This window comes from Hemibagrus wyckioides, linkage group LG08 (genome assembly GCF_019097595.1).
Source record: "Hemibagrus wyckioides isolate EC202008001 linkage group LG08, SWU_Hwy_1.0, whole genome shotgun sequence".
Lineage (NCBI taxonomy): Eukaryota > Metazoa > Chordata > Actinopteri > Siluriformes > Bagridae > Hemibagrus > Hemibagrus wyckioides.
The window spans coordinates 10015406-10035857 of record NC_080717.1 but is presented as its reverse complement, the minus strand read 5'-3'; the positions used below and the strand labels follow the sequence as shown (position 1 = coordinate 10035857).

Sequence of the window (20452 nt, the reverse complement as noted above, 5' to 3'; positions counted from 1 at the left end):
TATGGGGGTCAATCCAACTTTGTCCAGGAAAGCTCTTTTCACGTTTCACACTCTTTTCTCCTTTAATTTTTTGGCAATGAAAACTGGCTTTCAGACAGCGGACTGTGTTCTTCTTAGTGACTAGAATGTGGATCCAGAAACCTCGCTCATCCAAGAAATCCAATAGGCAAGGCCATACCCTCAAACACTTGGAAGAATATTGTATAGTCTAGACGTATAATTAAAGGAATATCTAAACTGTTTGAATACACTGTTTCCAAAACTTCCCTCTTTGTATTGAGAATGCTCCAGAATCTCTAACTACATACACTCGTTGAAAATTTATAACCCAATAAAAGTTAGTCAGTTGTCCCTCTGGGGGAATCCTTTAACATTCTTTGTAGAGCCTTACAACGGAGTGTTACCCTTTCCGAAATGGTTCCAAATAGGTTGCTTTTTCTTCAAATCTAAGAACCATTAATTATCGAATGAACCCTTAAAGAACCCGTATAAAAGCGAAGATTATCCTAATAATATTAAATAGCATTACGAGCAAACACATGTTGTTCAATGGGTTGAAAAATGAGTTTCTCTGCGAAACTTGAACTCTTTAACATATCACTGCATATTGCAGGAGACTTAAGGCCATGTGCCTGATAGCTTTATCTAATTCATCTGCTTTACATCAGCTTTAACTGTGATAAACATCTGCACACTCGTACAGCTACGTATGTGAAAATATGTAGAGTTATGGGATCTTTTGTTGATGTCTGGGCCTAAATAATCTTCAGAAATAGGTCATGTGACAAAGAAAGAGAAAGTGTGGCAGAAATTTGGGTGAGGAACACAACACTGGCTGATAATGCTATTGGTATGCTAATGCCATTGGTATTGCTGGCAGTTATGTATAAATGTTTTTATTTTGATACAGTAATGATATCATGGATTGGATTGAACTGAATTGATGTACCTAAAAATGTGCCTAAACTGTGGTTAAATTAGAAAGGTGAATATTGCAAAGTAATTATGTGTGCTGTATTTAAGTATTTGACAGAAGTCATGTGAAGTGAGAAAAATAGTGAACACCCTCAAAAGAAATTAGGTGCTTAAAATGCTACGCTTGAAGTCGAGAAAACGCCTTCTTATCCCTGGTTCTCTGTTAGGAAGGGGTCTTAGAAGGCAGTAACACATACAATTTTTGGACCAGAAAGGAGATCAGAAATCCTACTGCATTGGTGAATTTGAATGAACCCACACACCACTCGTTGCTAAGTAGCAAAGTCAAAATGAGGGTTAGTAGGTTGTCTGACAAAATTCTATCAGGTCCTTGTTCCACACACACACACACACACCCTTTCCCAAAGTCCACTTCCGGCTTCACTATTGACACTGCCGCAATCACCTGGCATGTGCACACGCATAATTAGATCAGCCATGCGCCCTGCTTCCTAATGCCAAAAATCAGATTAGGCCAAGATGCTGCATTGATTCAACAGAGAGGTGGTGAATTATTCATCTTCGCTTACGGCACCACACCTAAAGCGTGATCCACACAGAAATGCCTACATGTGGGGAAAAAAACATACTCCTACACTTCAAAGCTCCCTAGCTCTGCATCTCACTGCAGCTCTCCCCAAGCAACTGTCATGACAAGGACGTCATTGCTGACCCGTGCTCTGGCTGACCAGCTCTCCAAAAACACTATGCATGCATTGCACTATGCATGCAGTCATTGCACAGTCTGTTAGACTGATTATTACTGGCAAGAATGTCTGGTGAATATTGACATAGTGCACTTTCCTATCAACCAAGATTGCCAACAGTTCAGACTATGGTGCGGGACACACAGGCTCTGCTGCAAGAATTCATAAAGTCACTGATGCCGCAGCCTTCATTGACGTCCTGCTCTCTGGCATGTTGCACGGCGGAGGATCAATATGACCTTACCGCGGCCGCCTGCTCCTTTGAAACTTAATTACTGATATTCGGCTACAAAGTCATCATAGCCTGTCTGCCAATATTCATTGGGGATCATTACTAGCCTAATAAAATCGGTTATTTATGGGTCACATCACTGATATCCAGTCTCACTGGAGGGAATTCACTTCAGCAATATCAATTTAAAGTCCTGGCCTGAAAACGCAAAATAAAAAAAATAAATAAGTAACAGCAATAAAGTAGAAATGAAAATGTGTCATTTTCTTGGCTGGTTTTAGTTTTTTTTTTCCTCCTGTCTTCTTGTTTGTGTTGCTGCAAGCGAACAGGTGCCTACATCCTTGAGGAGCGGGAGACAAAAAGCCCCCAGGCTTGTAAAACACACCAGCATGCCATATTTCCTCACAGATGAATCATCTTTCTGAACCTGATTGGATGCTTAGTGACTCTCGCGCCTTGATTCTGTTGATTAAACTCTGAATGTGAGCATGAAGGAGGTGGGGATGAGATCTCATCACACCATGCTGCGACTCTTCACTGCACCTCATACATATCCCTACTTCGTCTCAACTGCACTCATGATCGGGCTACATGACAGGAAGGAGACCTGGTCTGATCTGGAATGCCATATGTTAATACAGTTAGTAAATCAGTAGTGCCACAGAAAGGGAATTGGAGGCCACCTTGCACCCAGACTTCAGCCTGTTCCAGTGTGGATGCAGAAACGGTGACCCCTGGAGGCGAGAAGGTGTTATTGTGTCCATCAAGTGCCTTTGCTTGAGGCGCCCATGTTATAGTGTCTTGATTAATACGGTCCACTTTCTATCAGCACACACTGTCAATGTGCACTGTGCTGTTTCTCCAAAGCAATTAGCCAAGAGCTTGCACCACTGTTGCTTTATCAAAAACAAGCTGCTACCTGAAGAACATCCTGAAACATGTTGATTTATTCATTGGTATTTACTCTAAAAGCTTCTTCTTCTCCTTTCTGTCTTTTTTTCATGCAGAGTTGAGGGAGATGCATTGGGCTTTCTTTAAACTTGGCATACTGAATACACTGAAGAGACAGATATTGTGCTTGTCAAACCTACAGACACACGAGTGATAGAAAATGACAATTGGAATTAATAATGCATTATGTTCATGTAGCAGGCGTACAGACAGCCCGGCTTCCACTGATCTCTGAAGCAGGGATGAAGATAATAGTCTTGGGTTTGGGTTGTTGATCGATGCCTTCATGCACTAGAGGATGATATTTAGGTCACTCTGTTATGGCATATGGAGGAAGTTTGAGCAGGAAAATGCCTGACAGAAGTGTCAAATGAAAAAAAAAATGGTGACAGGTGGGAGAAGGGAAACAGATCCCGGCTGACTGGGAAAGGCACACGGTACAGAAGTCTGATCAGCACTGGGTTTATGTGAAGCCTCAAGTACTGTTCATTACATGCAAGTTATGTCTCATTACCCTATTGATTAATATTGATGGACTATCAATTTATTTGAAAGGTGTGAGTGTGTGTGTGTGTGTGAGAGAGAGAGAGAGAGAGAGAGAGAGCATTTTCATTCATGTCATTCATGTTTTAAAACAATAGGAATAACTTGGGCTACTGACTGATTCCCATGGATTTCCTCTGGGTTTTCCAGTTTCACCCCAAAAGCATACCAGTTGGTCCACTGCTTACATTAAATTTTCCCAAGGTTTGAGGTCACTGTGTGAGTGCATGGTGCTCTGCAATGGCCTGGCATCCTATCCAGCATGTATTCCCACCTCGCTCCCGGTGTTCCCGCGACAGGCTTTTGGGATCAAAAGGACATGTACATAATTTCTGTTCTATAAATATTTTATTAATCTATACACCATTTTGATGTTTTCTGATCTTTTAGTTATTAATATTATATGTCTCCTAGTGTTGACCCTGTTCTGCTGAATTCATATATATTTTGTCACATTTCATATTTTTTGGGAGGAGAAGAAGACATTATTTCTTTAGGCAATGTAATAGAATGAGGCAGAGAAAGAACAGATTAAAAAGGAAAGTTATGCCAAAAAGATACACAAACATTTAGTGAAATGAAAGAAACAGGATGACTGAGTATCAGTAGACACATGGAAAAAGACTGTAAATATGAATGAATGTAATATAAAAAATATATAGCATAGCAGAGAGGAAAACAAGAGCTCATTTCTATTTCTATTCATTGCGTTTACTGTTCAACAATGCTGCCCAAATCTTCTGCCTTTTTCTCATACCACAGTACTCTAACAGTAAAACGCTGTACAGCAGAGAAAGCTAATGGAAACAGAGGAAGAAGATTGAAGAGAGTAGAGATTGAATTATAGACAGATAGGAGAAGATGTGTTGGAAGAAAAGGAGAAGGGATCTCCTTAAGGATTCAGACAGACTCCAATAAAAGATTTTAGCAACATTGTTGAACCGTAAATGAGTTTCATTTTATATTACATTCATTCACCTATTATATTCATTCATTCATATTTAAAGGTTGGTCTGAATTTTGGCCTGGTTCAAAATATAGCTCAACTATACAAAATAAATACAGGTAAACTGATTAAATTACAAACATATATATTCTTAACCAAGTGCTGGGCCAATGTCATGTTGGGTCTCAATACCTCTTTACTCACTAAATGGTTTACTGAGTGTGAAAATAATGTAAATCATACGCTATGGCCTTCACAGTTGCTAGACCTCAATGCAGTTAGAAGCTCTAGACATCCGACTCAGCTACCATCCTCCAAAAACAAAAACACACCTGAAGCAAAAATCATTTAAAAGAAAGTGTCATCTCTCTCATATCGTTCCAGAGATTTGTACAAGCAATACCAAGGCAAATGTCAAAATCACTTCACAAAAAAAAGTCAGCGGTAACTATGCTGTTAGGGTATTAACATGTGTTCAGATCACCTCTGTCCTTTCACTTACGCATGGCCTTGCTTTATTGCTTCATGTTTAGTCCCTCTCTCAAAAGACGATCTCAAACATCATTAACAGATCCATACCTCTACATAAGCCTTACATAAATACAGCGTACATGTATAGTGTGGTATTGATTTCAGCTCATGCAAAGCAGATTATCTTCAAGACGCTTGGGCAAGGGGCTTTAAATTCCCGAGATGTCACACAACTACTGCATAAGCTCTCGAATTGTTACCCTCTTCATTTACAGCCCCATACATTAAAATATTTAAAAAGTGTAACTATGAGCTGATCTCATGTCAATTTGCTCACCTGTCTAAAGGCTGCACAATCGTGGGGCAGTGTGTTCACTGCTGCATTGAGCCCTGTGGAGTTTCGAACTGAAGAAAGCTGATTTGCATTAATGAATAGTCTTCAAAGTGACCTTGCGGTGATAAGGATATATTTTTCTATCCATTAGCGTGTTTCATTTATGTTTCCTCCATCACCACTATGACCTCCTGTTGCTGGATTTTAGATAAGTGTCTTGGCAGAGGTCACCATCTGAGAATTAAACAAAAACATCATCTGTCACTGCCAGGACTTTATCGTCAGCTGTCTTCGGTTACAATGGAGCTAAATCATCTGTCAGTGAGCACGTCACATTATGGTTTTAAAGACTGCCAATCTCAGCTCGACAACAAAAGAATTATTTTATAATGTACAGGGGTTTGTTTTGTTTTGTCTAAGACAGCTACATCAGACTGAAAACCACACACTTTAATGCTAGCTTAACACACAAATTTTGATTCTTTGAACATAAACCAGAAACCTTTTCTTCAGTGACCAAAACTTTAAACTTCTTTTTTAGTCAATATTCACCACAAACACACACAAACTGCAGGTCTCTCACAGCTTTTTCACAAAGCACAATTAGCATTATACTGTCAAGCTGAAACCATTATAATTCAGTACACAAACCTCTCTTTAGCACAATGAAGCTCGATTTCCACACCGTTCTCATGGAGTAGTGTGAACACTATCAAGCTTGTAATTCCTCCTACTAAAGTGCTGCAATTTGGGTACGTATATGGAAAAAGTACTCAGGTGAGCTGTTTGCTACGTTTGCTGAAATGGAAAAGCAGTCAAGCACAAGGCCCAGAGGGAGAGGATGAGAGGATGTGGTCACTGAAGATCGTGCAACAATTATTGATTATGACATCATTTGTGGAAAGCCAGACAAAGCGTACAGCTAAACTTGAGCCGCTTCAACAATACTTAGGACAGATAGAGAAGACCGCCTGGGTCTCTCTTTCATCTGCTCTTGTATGTTTCAATGCCACTGGATCAGTGCAGGTCGAAAAAAGAAAATACATTTCATGCTTTTCATACAGAGATGAGTTGAGAGGCAGCTGGCTGATGGAGCCATAGACATAAATTGAGACGCAATAAATCTTGCATTGTTATTCTCTGTCTCTAATGGCTGTATTCTTTCTCTAGAAATATTGAGGTTTTGAGGTTTATTTGCATGGAATTCACATGGTTCTGTTTTTCTCAGCTCATTTGTATATTTGCTGACCATGATTTATTTCACTGGTGTCTAAGCCATGATCAGTAGTGCCTAAAATAGAATGGAATAAAATAGAATAGATTAACTATTAATCCCCAGAGGGGGGAATTAAGTACTTTGCCTATGCATTGAACTTGAACTTGTATTTGAAAGCAACATTTGATTACAAGAAAATGTTTTGGTTTTGAGTCAAAGTTTCAGAATACTTTTTTTTTTGATGAATTGAGATTGAAAACAGGAATATGATTTTAGAAAAGGTTTTAGCAGCTATAAAAAATGGAACTGTATGCGAGCACTACACATGAAAGATGGATCTTTTATTTCATGGCTTTTATATCGAGAAACTGTGCCAAAGGGAGAAAATGCGCTCTGTGTGCATGGCTGCATGGGTGCACAACCTGTGAACCCTGTGTCATTCTGTATACAGTCATCATTGACCTTGTGTGTGATATCTGAAACTAGATTTTGCTCGTTTGAAATTATTGTGGTATCTATTTATCCACGTCTCTGCATTTATTAGACTAAGAATATAGTGACAGAGACAAAAAATACATTTGCAGTTGGTTATTTTTAACCCTAAGAATCCATATGACATCTACAAGGCACTGTTATGGAGAACCATGCAGCCCTGTTACAGAAAAATAATATGAAATTTATTTGTGCTTACATGTTCTTCATATGTGATTCTGGGAGTGAAAAAAATGCTAAAAAATAAAGTAAATATTATGTGAATTATGTATGATGAATAACACCTCAATGGACAAATTAATCATTTGCGGGAAAAAATGAGAACCGAAATTAAAATAGGAAACTGAAAAGCACATGCACTGTATGTGGAAAAATCCACATGTGTAAAAAGAAACATCAAATTTGTCTTTCACAACCTCATCTTTAAAAGTCGTTAAAAACACGAGGGTATTTTCTGATGTGATCGTTTGCGTGAAGTCTCAACCTGAAGTGATGAAAAGAATATATTTCAAAGAGCAGTCATGTTTGAAGAGAGCAACCGATGGCCATTTTGCTCCTGTGATGCATTATTTTAATGCGTAATGAAACATAGCCTAAGCAACAGACATGTTTTACTTATAAGTATAAACGTGGCTAAATATGAAACTTTAGATTTATTGATATTAAAATACACAATATTGGCAAAAGAATGTGTGGACACTTGACCACTGAGCAATCTATTCCAAAACCATGGGCGTTCATATAGAGTTTGTCTCCCCTTTTGCTGCTAGAACAGCCTCCACTCTTCTGGGAAGGTTTTCCACTAGATTTTGGAATGTAGCTGTAGGGATTTGGTGTTCCTGTTCACCCCAAAGGTTGAGGTCAGGGCTCTGTGCAGGACACAGGATTTGCCACACCAAATTTGGCAAACAATGTCTTCATGGAGCTTGCTTTCTACACAGGAGCATTATCATGCAGGAGTAGGTTTGGGTGTGTTAGTTCCAGTGAAAGGAAATGTAATCTTGTGTTTTCATCTTTGTGGCAACAGTTTGGTTGTTATAGTCAGTTGTCCACATAATTTTGGCCATATAGTGTATAATAACATTGCATAAAGGCAACACCTTCCCTGATAGACTAGTGCTGTTTGGCCTGTAATAGTAATAGAGCAAGATTGATCAATATTTCATGGCACAATAACACATGTTTTCACACTTTGACCACAATTAAGCCTCTGAGGATTTAATCATTAAAAGAAAGTTAATGTTGACTTTAGTGCAGCGAATGAAATACATCCCTCAGCTTTTGGCTTCTATTTGTTTCAACTGCAAATAGTTCTCATCATTTTATTAAACAATTCAAAGCCTTGTTGTTGTTATTTGTGTTCAAGTTTGGATTTATTTTAAAAAAATAAATAAATAATGCAAGGTACACAGGTGTATAAATTAACGTATTTTCTAAATTCAAGACAATAATTAATCTAATAAAAATTATGTGTGTGTTCACAGCGACCCCAACAAGCCGGTGCCCCAGGACACTAAGTTCATCCACACAAAAGCCAACCGCTTCGAGGAAGTGGCCTGGTCCAAGTACAACCCTCAGGACCAGCTGTACCTGCACATCGGCTTGAAACCACGTGTTCGTGACCACTACCGTGCTACTAAGGTGGCTTTCTGGAAGCATCTGGTGCCACATCTGTACAACCTGCATGACATGTTCCACTACACATCAACCACAACTCGAGTGCCACCCCCTGAAACCACGCAGAACTCACTTGCCACCAAGAGGCCTAATGGCAAAGCCTGGCCTTTCAACACCAAGCGGCCACCCATGTCACCAGCTTACAACAGCGAGAGCGGCACAGAACGGCGGAACAGTGCAGACACCGATGAAACCGGACCATTGCTCGTCGAGAATGCACGCGACTATTCAACCGAGTTGAGTGTCACTATCGCTGTGGGAGCCTCTCTACTCTTTCTCAACGTGCTCGCCTTCGCTGCACTTTATTACCGCAAGGACAAGCGGCGCCAGGAGCAGCGACCACAGGGCAGCCCACCTCGCGCAAACGCCAACTCCAATGTCAACGGCACCAATGTCGAGGATGAGATTGCATCACTGCAAGTGAACCAGTGTGACGCCACACCAGCTGGAGAGGCACTGCCGCTCACCGCGCTTCCCGACTACGCGCTGACTCTGCGCCGCTCACCTGATGACATCCCTCTCATGACGCCCAACACCATCACCATGATCCCCAACTCGCTGGTGCCCATGCCCAACCTGCACCCATATAACACCTTCACAGCCGGCTTTGGCACAACCGGTCTGGCCCACTCACACTCCACCACCCGTGTATAGCTTTAAGGAGGGTGTAGAAGAGTATTGGGTTTTGTACGAATATCACAGTCATGGAAGAGAAAAAATAAAAAAGAAAGATTTTGAATAGACATTTTGTCACAGGCAGTTGCTTTCTGAATGTCGATTCAGTTCGATCAGTTGTGAACTACTCCATGTTCCCTTCCAATGGGACGAGCAATTCGAGCAGTATTTTTTTCTAATAATCATTTTAAAAATGGGGGGGACAACCTTTTTAAGAAGACTGGGCAGTTATTGGCAACACTTTTTTTGAATAATTAACAAAAATGAAGAAAAGTGCTTTTTATTTCCCATTTCGTTCTCGTGTGGGAAACACATTTCAAAAACAATGGCCTCTCAGATGACATCCGCATAATACGTGTTGCTTTTTTTCTCATCAATGCCTTACACGCCAGCTTGAGTTTTAGTTTCGTCCTTTTTATCTTTCAGTGACATGAGCGTACCTGGAACTTATTTAGCCTGAGCGGTTGGATTCATGAAAAATCAGAAAGAGACATGTTGAAAATGTGTAGAGAATTGAAGCAGTCCAGACCAGCTTTTTCAGTTGCATATACTCATACATGGTTTTACCTTTTTTTCCTTATTTCCAGTAACAATAATTTGTCTGATCCCGACTCTGTCGTGAGACAAGACTGAAGATACAGACTTTACTGTGAGTGTTTTGTTAAGAGAAAATTGCATATTTTATGACAAAATGAACTATCTTCATGAAATGCACACTTACACACGACTGTGCGTCTGTATGTGTGTGTGTGTGTGTGTGTGTGTGTACATTTACCCTATTTTTTTGGTTGAACATTGTGTCTTTGGGGTGGGACAAGGAGGGCTTCTTTACCATGCTGATGATTTTCACCGGTAGTGTTTGAGCTGCACCTCTGCAAAATAGCACTTTTTTTTGTTCTTTTAAAAAGAAGTTATATATGTCTAATTTTGCTTAAGAATTACAAAAATAAATATATTATTTTACATGTAAAAGAAAAAAATAGCTTAATATTCAACTGAACTAACTGACATGATTCCACTGACTTTGTAAGGTTCCTCCCAGCAGGAGACGGTGGCCTGTTTACACTGAATAACATTAGTTCAGTGTAGACCTGTGTTTCTTTAAATATATATATATATATATATATATATATATATATATATATATATATATATATATATATATAAATATGGGCATACATACATATATGTATAGGGCTTTTATGAAGATTATACTCCCATTGATCTCAACATATTAACGACCATTTACTACTAGATTAAATGCATCACTATCCAGAAAGCAGAGCGATTAGTGTTTGTACTAGTCCAATTCTCCATAAACACCATAATCCCAGGCCACACCGATTGTCTTTTTAACAGCTCTATATGTATATTTATGTATAAATATATTTAATATTTATTTATGTATACCAGATGTATACATGCTGATTGTGCCATGTGCCAAATTAAATCATAAAACTGGAGAAGACATGTTGCAAAAACACATTATTTCTCATCCAGGCTTCCTCTGATTTATTCTACTCAATTTCATTGCATCAGATTGTGTTAGTTTCTGGTCAAACTGTCAAAACAACCTGTTTATACCGTCAAATGCTGTTCTCCCTCCCATACAGAACTGAGGGGAAAACATCCTGGCAGCCAAGATCAAAGGAAAAACAGGAAGGAAGTCAGTGGTCCAAAGACAGGAATTTGTATTAAAGGCACGCATGTTTGAGTCAGAGGTTTTAACCAATTTGAGCTCATTGATAGTCAATCATGGGGAAAACACGGCGCTATACTGCAGAGCAAGTTACCGAAATCAAGCTGAGCATGGGGTTCTCAGTCAATAACACACTTGTGCTTGTTCGCTGTAATCAACATCCTCCTGCTCATCACACAATAACTCTTGAATGCACTTTTATTAAATGCCCTGTTCTAAACGTTAGTGGATACATTTGGCTACAAAGTGAGAGCAGACATGTTCACAATCTCTCCAGCAAGTCCCCACTTATCTCCAACTGAAATGTACAAAAACAAGTCAAAAGTCTTAAGAATGCCATTTAAATGGTGGGGGGAAAAAATAATACTGTGAAATTGGCCTGTGTGGACTGCAGCAAAAAAGTTGTGAGCCATCAAAGTTTGCAGTTTGTAGTGGGTGAGAAAATTAGTGAAATTTCTCAGGAAGAACCTTTAACAGAAGTCGACACTTGAAAACTAGGATCCAACCTTCTTCTAGGAGGTGACTAGTGTAGAGATTAGAGAGCGAGATTTACTACTCTGACTGTTTAAATTCTTTTAATGAGCAGAAAGTTCATATAAAGACCACAATGTGAACCTTCAGCATCAGTTCTTTTGACCAACTGAGTCATGGCAGGTGGCCAATTAGAATGTAGCTCTCCTTCCGGTTCCTCGCAACATGGGGATTAGATGCTTCGTCTCATTCGAATACCTTCAAGCAAGCAGCAGTTGGTCAGAGCAGGAAGGTCAAATACCTCCTAGAATCAATATCATACTCTGCACGATCGTCTTCAGAATGGAATATTGCATATTAAAAGCATTGGAACAGCGGGAATCCCTGCTGAACGGAAACTAATTGCAGATCCTACATTATTCTTTACATATGTTTATGTGTGATTAGTTGGTTAATCTTGGCTTTTAGTGCACTTTTCAGGATCATTTGTTTAAAATAACCAGTATGTCATTTATGCTATAGTTATTTTTAGGTCCCGTCTGTAATAGCTACATTAAGCTTCACAAAGTCTGCCAGTGTTACTCCCTGCTGCATAGCACACTCTATTCATACAGCTCCCTGCTGATCCAATGACCTGTTTGCACACATGAGTTATTGCACTCCATACAGCAACAGTGTGAGTGGGTGTAACTGGATCTATTTATTTGTGGTATATTGTTGTAAAGAGAATGTGGTGACACATGGCACATCACCAATTTCATCTGAAACTCTAGTTCACAGCAAGGCACACCTCGGAGCTTTTAGTTCTGCAGGAACAGCATGTGATATTAAGAGAGAGCAAAATTTGGGCAGACCATGACCATGAGGAAGGCAGGACTTCCCCCTCAACCCTAAGCAATGGCAGCTTGCCTAAAGGTTTGATCAAGAAGGGTTTGAGCGAATTTGTTGAAGCATCTAATCCCCACATTGTGAGCTGAGACTCACTGCGCTGCCCTGGAGGACTAGGCAGAACGGTGAAACTGGATGTTTTTCTAGCATGATTGTTGTCAAGGCAGTTGCACTGGCATGCACTCAAAGCTATATAAAAACAATTTCTTTCTGTCTCTAACAAAACACTGTTTCATTACAGAGCTGTTCATTCTTACCCTCTTTTTCTTTGCATTTTGTTTTACATTGGCCCCTACCATTAACGTGGATTCTTTAAGGATTTTGCCGTGTCTTAGCCCGATTAATAACCAAACACTTGGTGACTGACTGAAGTGAAGTGATATTTTCTACTCTACTAATCTGTGTAGCATCTTCTGTAATATGTTGAATAGAAGCAAGACCCCATCATTTGTTAAAGCTTTTTTTTTTTTAAGTGTAAAAACAGTGGTCAAGAAGAGACTTAAGTTGTTCTCATCATCATTATGTTGCAATTCTGTGCATTTATGTGTAATAGACATTTTCTTTGCAATACACTGGTGGCAATCCACTTAATCATGTAATTCACTATTTATTGTCTCAGTATCTCTTCATCCTGTTTGTAAGCAATGTTGAAAGAAAGATGGCCGGGTAAATGCCAGAAGAATTATGATGATCAGCCACTAAGATATAAACAGGAAATATGAGCTAATGGGCCGAACTGGTGAAGTCTGGTGCATACAAAGAGAAATGTTAATCAACTATATAATCTTAATATAATAAGTACTCAATGCAATGGAACATAGAGGAGGCTAATGCTTATCCAACACACACACACACACAGTCCTATTACAGTAATACCTTCATATCCACTGCAGTCTTAATGGACTTTCAATATTAATACAATGAATTTCAACATTTTTATTGTGTGAAGTACTATAGCCAGTCTGGGAATATCTCTAAATCACCATTCATATAAAAAAATGTCAGAATCTATGAATAGATTTCTTATTATTACTATTATACTTTAAAAATGGCCCCACATGCCAACTCAAATATCCAGCTGCCTCACTTACTCCAAACTGTGAACTAAAAAAACTCTGATCCCCAATAAACCTACAGCATAGCTTGTATAGATAAAGGTTTAAAATCTCGAATGGTTAAGGTTTAGACTCTCTGCTTTAAAAGGAAATAACAAGGTGTTAAATAATATTCAGGGGTGAAAAAATTTCCCGAGAAATGAAGTGCAAGTGAAAGTGTAGGTAATGTGTCAAAATCTTCCTCAGATAAAAAGTGGAAGTATTCAGCCAACAAAATCTTTAAAAAAAAGTAATAATAATAACGTTGCTATGTGTACTCAATGTACTTAAGTATGAAACAGTAAAAAGTAAAAAGTTCAGTTATTTAAAGTTGATAGAAGATTTTTTTTGTTGTTGTTTTTTCTGGAAAACATCATTCAGTTTGTGTTGATCATGACACTCTAGAGTTTCTAATGAATTAATCTGAAGAAACATTTATGTAAATATCCAATATTTACATTGATTTAGATGTTGACTTGCTGCCTAGCCAAGCATACTAGCTAATTGAAGCAATGCTAGTTTAACCTGGCATTAGCAGAGAAACTTACCACAACATGTTTTTTTTATTTATCAAACTAACCTCTAACTAAATCAATGGAGGCGAAAAAGATACCTAATTTTATACAAATATTTGCTTAATCTAGCAGTGATGCTGCAGGGGTGTCCATCCAAAAGGTTTTTCTTTTCTTTAAATGGATATTGTGTAGCATGAGAAGGTCGCGACAGATACCACACTAGCATAATCAGCATGTTTTGATCTACTTGATTGGATGGTAAACATAAAGCTATTCCAGGTCAGTAAAGTAAAGCATCCATAAAATTTTTCTAGTCCAAAAAGTGGAAACTTTAATTGGCCATTATGTAAGAGCCGTACTCCGTGTTGTGCTACATGTCTTGCCGACTTAATACTGAAACTGTGCACATCGTTCAGACTTCATTTTATTAATCTGACAAATTAAAATAGTCAGTAAAAGCATAATAAATAGCATATATCCCCAGCACACATTCCAATTTCATAATCTGTATTCAGTGTCTTGCAGCTTCATTAAGTTATGCACAGTTGTGATTGGCACACAAAATAACTAAATAAAATGCAAACTAATAATGATGCGGATCAAATGCTATTTTAAATGCCAAATAATAAGGAACTAAGAATAAGAATTATTTGTTACATGAAACTAAACTTTTTGTGACTGGTAATATTGGCAATATATATTAGATATTTATTTTAACGTGTGCTTATCTTCTCTTTCATATATTATCCTATTATTCTTTTAAATTTTTATTTTTGAACCGTCTCTCACTTTTATATTGCATCATATTACATTTAAAAGCAAAGGGGAATAAAATACCTGTTCATTCAGTTTGTATTTTCTATACCTGGATTTTTCAGGCTTAAAGGCAAGTGCTGTGGTCTAGGCATTACAGAAAAGTCACTGCTACACAAGGAAACTCTAGCAAAACCTAGAAAGAAAAAAAAGTAATTGAAGCACATGCAGAAAACTACACTTAATATAAATAATTTCCATATTTTATTGATGTAGCTTTCGGACATATACTATATTGCCAAAAGTTTGTGGACACCTGACCATTACACTTGTGTGTTAGTTGTTAATCCCCCGTAGCTGCTTTAAGAACCTCCACTCTTCTGGAAGGCTTTTTAGATTTTGGAGTATGATTGTGGGGATTGGTGTTCATTCAGCCACAAGAGCATTATTGGAGACAGGCAATGATGCTGTTAAAGTTCAGTCAGCGTTCCAGTTCAGCCCAAAGGTGTTCTTCCGCACCAGTCTCGGTAAACCATGTCTTCATGGAGCTTGCTTTGGGCACAGGGGTGTTGCATTGTCATGCTGGAACAGGTTTGGGCTTCTAGAATTATAATTCCTCAGCATCCAAGGACATTCTAGTCAATCGTGTGTGCTTGTAACTTTGTGGCAACAGATTGGGATAGGTCGACATGTGGGTGTGGTGGTCAGAGGTCCACAAACTTTTGGCCATATGGTGTAACTGGGCTTATGTTTGTGATGAACAAAACTTGTTTACTTGTCTACTGAGGAATTGCTAAAATACTGAAGTGTTATTTGTGCTGATCGAAACTAAATATGAGCTAATTCACTGACAGCTGGTTAGCCATGCTGTTAACAATGGCATTAGGACATGAAAGTATTTCTCTATTAATATAGATTAATCATTCCTGACACTGTTCTAAATGCATAAATAGTAAATAAATAAATAATGTTTTGTTCAGCACAGATTATGTGATGGTTTAAAGAGAAGTCTGAAGGCAAAATGTTCTTGGAACAAACAGGATGACTGTATTAAACGCCTGACAGAACATCACTAATGAAGATATCCAGTGTCTGATTATATCTGTGGGTCAGAGACTACAGGCATCTCTTGACTGCAAAGATTTGGCAGACAAGTACCAAGCATAACAATGTTTTTCAGGAGTATTAAGTTAATTTGTCCAATTATCCCCGGAAAAGGGAGACTGTGTGTAAAAACGATTGTGATTTTTACATGGCTCATCTATTGACATAAATAGTCTCCATTTAAAGCTTCAATTTGTTCACTTAGTCACGATCACATTTGAAATATATTGCATTGGACCACATCACTACAACAACAGAAAGTGTTTATTGTCTAATTACTTGTGGATTGCACTGTATTTCACTGTATGTGTCAGCTGTTTTCAGAATACTTACATATGTTTGGATCTCACAGGGTTTTTGTATGGCAGAAGACCATATGACAAGGACTTGCACTAAGCTTGATAATACTATGTGTTCATTGTCGTCGTAAAATGTTAAGTATTCATTATTCATTCTACATGGGTTTCCTTGAGACTATCCTATTAAATAAAGAAGAAAAATGAGGTCTCTGCATACCATTTCCCAGATCTGCTACTGTTCCTTTTTTTATGTTTCAGTAAGATATTACACCCGGTGGAGGAATCAATCAGCACAGAGTGCATTTGGACTACATATATTTTCTGTTACTCCAGATCTAGACAGATTTTTAGACACACAGAGATTCCAATATTTTCTTGTCTATGTAGAGGAAGGCAGATAAGGAAGCTTGTATTTATATGCTGAAAGCATTCATAATCAGGCATTAGAAATGAAATATTGTGGATGTTTTCACTGTGAGGACTGGAGAAGTTAACTTACTTTGCATGATTCAGATCCTTTCCATGCTGGAGCAATTCATCGCTTTATGCAGTGAGGACATGTTTAACCTGAAATGCTGCTGTTTCAGCATGCTGCAAAAATGCTTTTAGGTAAATGTTGTCCTTGTAAAAAAAAACAAACAAAAAAAAAAAACGTGACATTGATCTTACTCTGTGGGTGTGTCAGGCCAGTGTCCAGACTTCAAATTTAATGCAACCATCGTGTGGATTGCATGCCAACCTGAGGGTCTTGCAGCCTGAGGAGATGGATAATAAAGACACTTTGTTTGGACAATCTAGCACTAGGCAGCCAAGAGGAGGCAATAAGAAATCTAGTGCTTCGGTATTAATTAGGCGCGCGACCATTTTCTGCATGATAAAACAATAACAAAGCTGCTTGGACTGGATTGTGCTGTAGCACGATGCAGTGCTCCTTAAGGGACATTGAGCCCAGCTGCTGCATTGACTGGAACAGTAATGATTCTGTCTAGGTGATGGATGGCCTGAAGAAGCCTAAGAAGTGAGACAAACATCTAACAAGCATGCAGAGCTTGCTCTCTCTCTCTCTCTCTCTCTCTTCGTTCTCAGCCAATTCCCTGCAGTCTCTCATCAACTTCCAATCTTTCTCTTAAAGATAATTAGCTGTGGCTTTGCATTCACAAGGCCACGTTCCACCTTGAATGGGCTATCAGGCACCAAGTGGAGATATACGCTAATTGCACGTGCCACATTGTGCACATTAAAGAGGTCTAGCTGCAGGCGTGCCATAAAGCAAGGAAAGCTAACGACATGGCTGAATCGCATTAACCTTACCTACTGTAGGTAATGACCCAGATGCGGCTACTGTGCCGTAAAGGAACAATAAATGCATTCTATAATATCATTGCATTTTATGCTGCGGGGGACAATAATTGTAAAACCAAGCACCTACTATCAAAAAGAAGGTGGTAAAATGATAGTGTAGATCAAGCAATGTAGCACAAAGGTCTGTTTAGAGTATATGTATTGTGGATATGGCAAAAGAGAAAAATACAAGTGCGGTTCATATGTTCTCCCTTTTCCTTATTTATGTTGCATTTTCTGTATGGGAGGGGTTTTGATGGATGATTGTCTTTGGGCTCATGAATCTTCCACTATTTAAGCTAAGAAAGCAGACAAACTGAGCCATTTGCACCTTTGGGAGTGGAGAACTTTTTTATTGATGAACAGAGATTTCAGAAACTAAGTCTGCTGCTATTAGTTTATTCACAGACAAGCAAAATTGAAGATCACAATAAACAATGCTTTATAGGCTTTTCTTTAAAGCTCTTCTCTCAGTAAGGAACTGATTTTTATAGGGTGTTATATATTTAGTGCTGTATGTGAATGGGATGAAAATGGCACTGCTCTGATTGCTGGGAATAGATATAGCCATGGGGTAAGAACATCCAGCTGTGTGCTATTTACAGAGCTTCACGAGTCTCTGTAGATACAGTATACAACAGAGGAGATGGCTGTACAGTCACAGCCTGAGTGCCCTGAACTGAGTTAAAGGATGGACATTGTCAGGTAATTGCTAACTTGAGTTCCCAGTTTCCCATCAGTATTATCTTATTATAGCAGCTGACTTTTATTTGCTTGCTATTTTACACGCACTTGCTATTTTATAAGCCATGGATTATTGCTTTGTCATGTGTTGCAGTGAAGGTCTGAAACCATCCCCTTGGTAATAATGAAGATTACAAAGTATCGACCAGATAATACTGCACTGCCATTTTGCATGGCTTGTCGCACACCAATCCTGAGAACCGGCTCTCCATTCTGTTCGAAAGCTTTACTAGAAAGCTGCATCAACAGCGGCTGACCATGAGATGGCAGTAGGAAAAGAGTAGCAAGATATTTAGAGTCAGAACTGTTTTTCACAGTAGAGCAGGTTTCTTTCAGATTTCTGAACCTCTGGAGCAGGTGGCCATTTGTTAATCTTGAAGGTGCACTTGTCTCTTTCAACCCTTACTAGTGTCGTATCAGTCTGGTTTTTTATTAATGTCAGAGCACAGAGGAGCTGGTTCTGTAATGTATACATCAAAGATAAGGTAATGATTCATTTTTAATGAGGCCAATGGACATGAAAGCCGTTCTTTTAAGTCTTAAAAAGAGCTTGTCAAGCTTCCTGTTTTAAACAAGGACTCCAGATAAATGAATGTATTGAGGACGTAGAAGAATCATTGATTTATTACCGAATTTTAGATTTGGATTTTAATAATCACTAATAAAATGATCATACGGTATTTCGTAATACACAGCTAAAATGTTGATGACAGTAATGTCATTTTTTTTAAATTATGTTGTGATTATAACCTGTACATTTGAATTAAACTGCTTCAGTTTCAATTCCAAGCCCCGAGGGACCCTAAAACGGGACCCTGCTATGCTAAACCTCTTTTAAAGAAACAGTTGTTTACTTGACATTATGTCTATACTCTAAATCTTGTCATTTCTAACTGAATGCTTGAAAAGCTTCATCTCTTTAGTTCCTAGTTTCCCACATTTGTTCACCTGGTGTATTGTTCGCCCCTGGCTCGAGCAATATGTTTTTTGAGATATCTTTTAAGTCAAACAGGATCCATTCAGTCCATAGTCCTAGCAAATGAGACTCGAACACAGTGACAATGCAGGTCTCCTAAACTCTTCAAGCACATGTTTCATCACAAATCACATTTAAACTTATAGAGTCAAGCTGTAAACACTGCGATTTCGAGGCACAAAACTTTATTTTCCACAATGAAACACAATTACACATGTTGTTGCCAAGGATTTATGTAATGAAACACAATTACACATGTTGTTGCCAAGGATTTATGTTAGCGCTCTCAAACTAAACTCTAACGCCCTGTTCTGAAGTGCTGCAGTTCAAGTACATAGATGGAAAAGTGCTCAGGTGAAATGTTCGCTGATGCAGAAAACAACCAAAAGGAATACATTTTTTTAATGGACATCAAGACAAACTAACTAGCTTTTTCATTTCCTTTTAATATTAGTGTAGGACAGGGCATCCCTCTTTAAGTTTACAACACAGATTGTTGTTGTTGTGAGGCAAATATGTACCATCTTTTCCTTTTCTAAGATTTTTATTCCAAACCTTTTGTGTAACACAGGTAAAGAACTTTCTTTTAGTTTAATATTCTTTCATTTTTGTGGTTCTTTGGTAAGCATTATCTCTTACCAAACTATACCACACGCTAAAAATTACTTGCATCTGTACTCTAGTAACGTCCTGGTTGTCAATTATTAATGGCATGAAAAATGATGCCACCGTAAACTTAGAATAACATGTAATTTAAATGCTTGTCATGAAGTACATCATTCAATTCATTTCAATTTTATTTGTATAGTGCTTTTAACATTGTCGCAAATAGAATTTTTTTTTCACAGAATAATGTCTCTAAATATTTATTTACAGAAATATAAAAATACAAAATAAAAATTTCAGAGTTTAAAATGAATATTTATTCCGTATGAGCAAGCCTGTGGTAATGGTGGCAAGGAAAAACCCAGGGGGGGAAAAAAAGGTAACCTCATCCTCATTTGGGTGAAACTAGAGGGTGTGATTATAAGTAATTTCCTTTCTACAACTGTTTATAGTCAAGTGGAATTGTGCAAACATGAGCTTCTTAGCAACTTATAGGTCAGTGTAATTTCTGCATTATAGATGTTAACATGTGTTACAGTGTATGCTAACTGGAGCGTGTCACTGTAATTATGAGATACCCAGTCATGATAACATCACATGGCCTGGTAACGGAACATAAACTGTCATAACAACTGTCAAGACTTAACGCTCATATAAAAAGCTGTACAAGGGTTAAATAGTTTTTGGAAGCTGACAGGGTTGACTGCTTAACCATCAATTCTCACAGGTCACATGTTAGTTCT

General features: G+C 38.3%; 1 protein-coding gene across 2 annotated transcripts in view; it reads left to right on the top strand.

Annotated features, from left to right (window-relative positions):
- nlgn3a (neuroligin 3a) overlaps positions 1–16233 on the top strand; it is a 148550-nt gene extending 132317 nt beyond the window's left edge. The window contains exon 8 of one of the 2 annotated variants that reach the window (XM_058397726.1): positions 8352–16233. In XM_058397726.1, the coding sequence (XP_058253709.1) occupies positions 8352–9198 (847 nt within the window). In that variant the 3' untranslated portion in view covers positions 9199–16233. The remainder of the gene's footprint in view (positions 1–8351) is intronic. The other variant, XM_058397727.1, reaches the window with a different exon arrangement.
- Positions 16234–20452: the final 4219 nt, after the last annotated feature.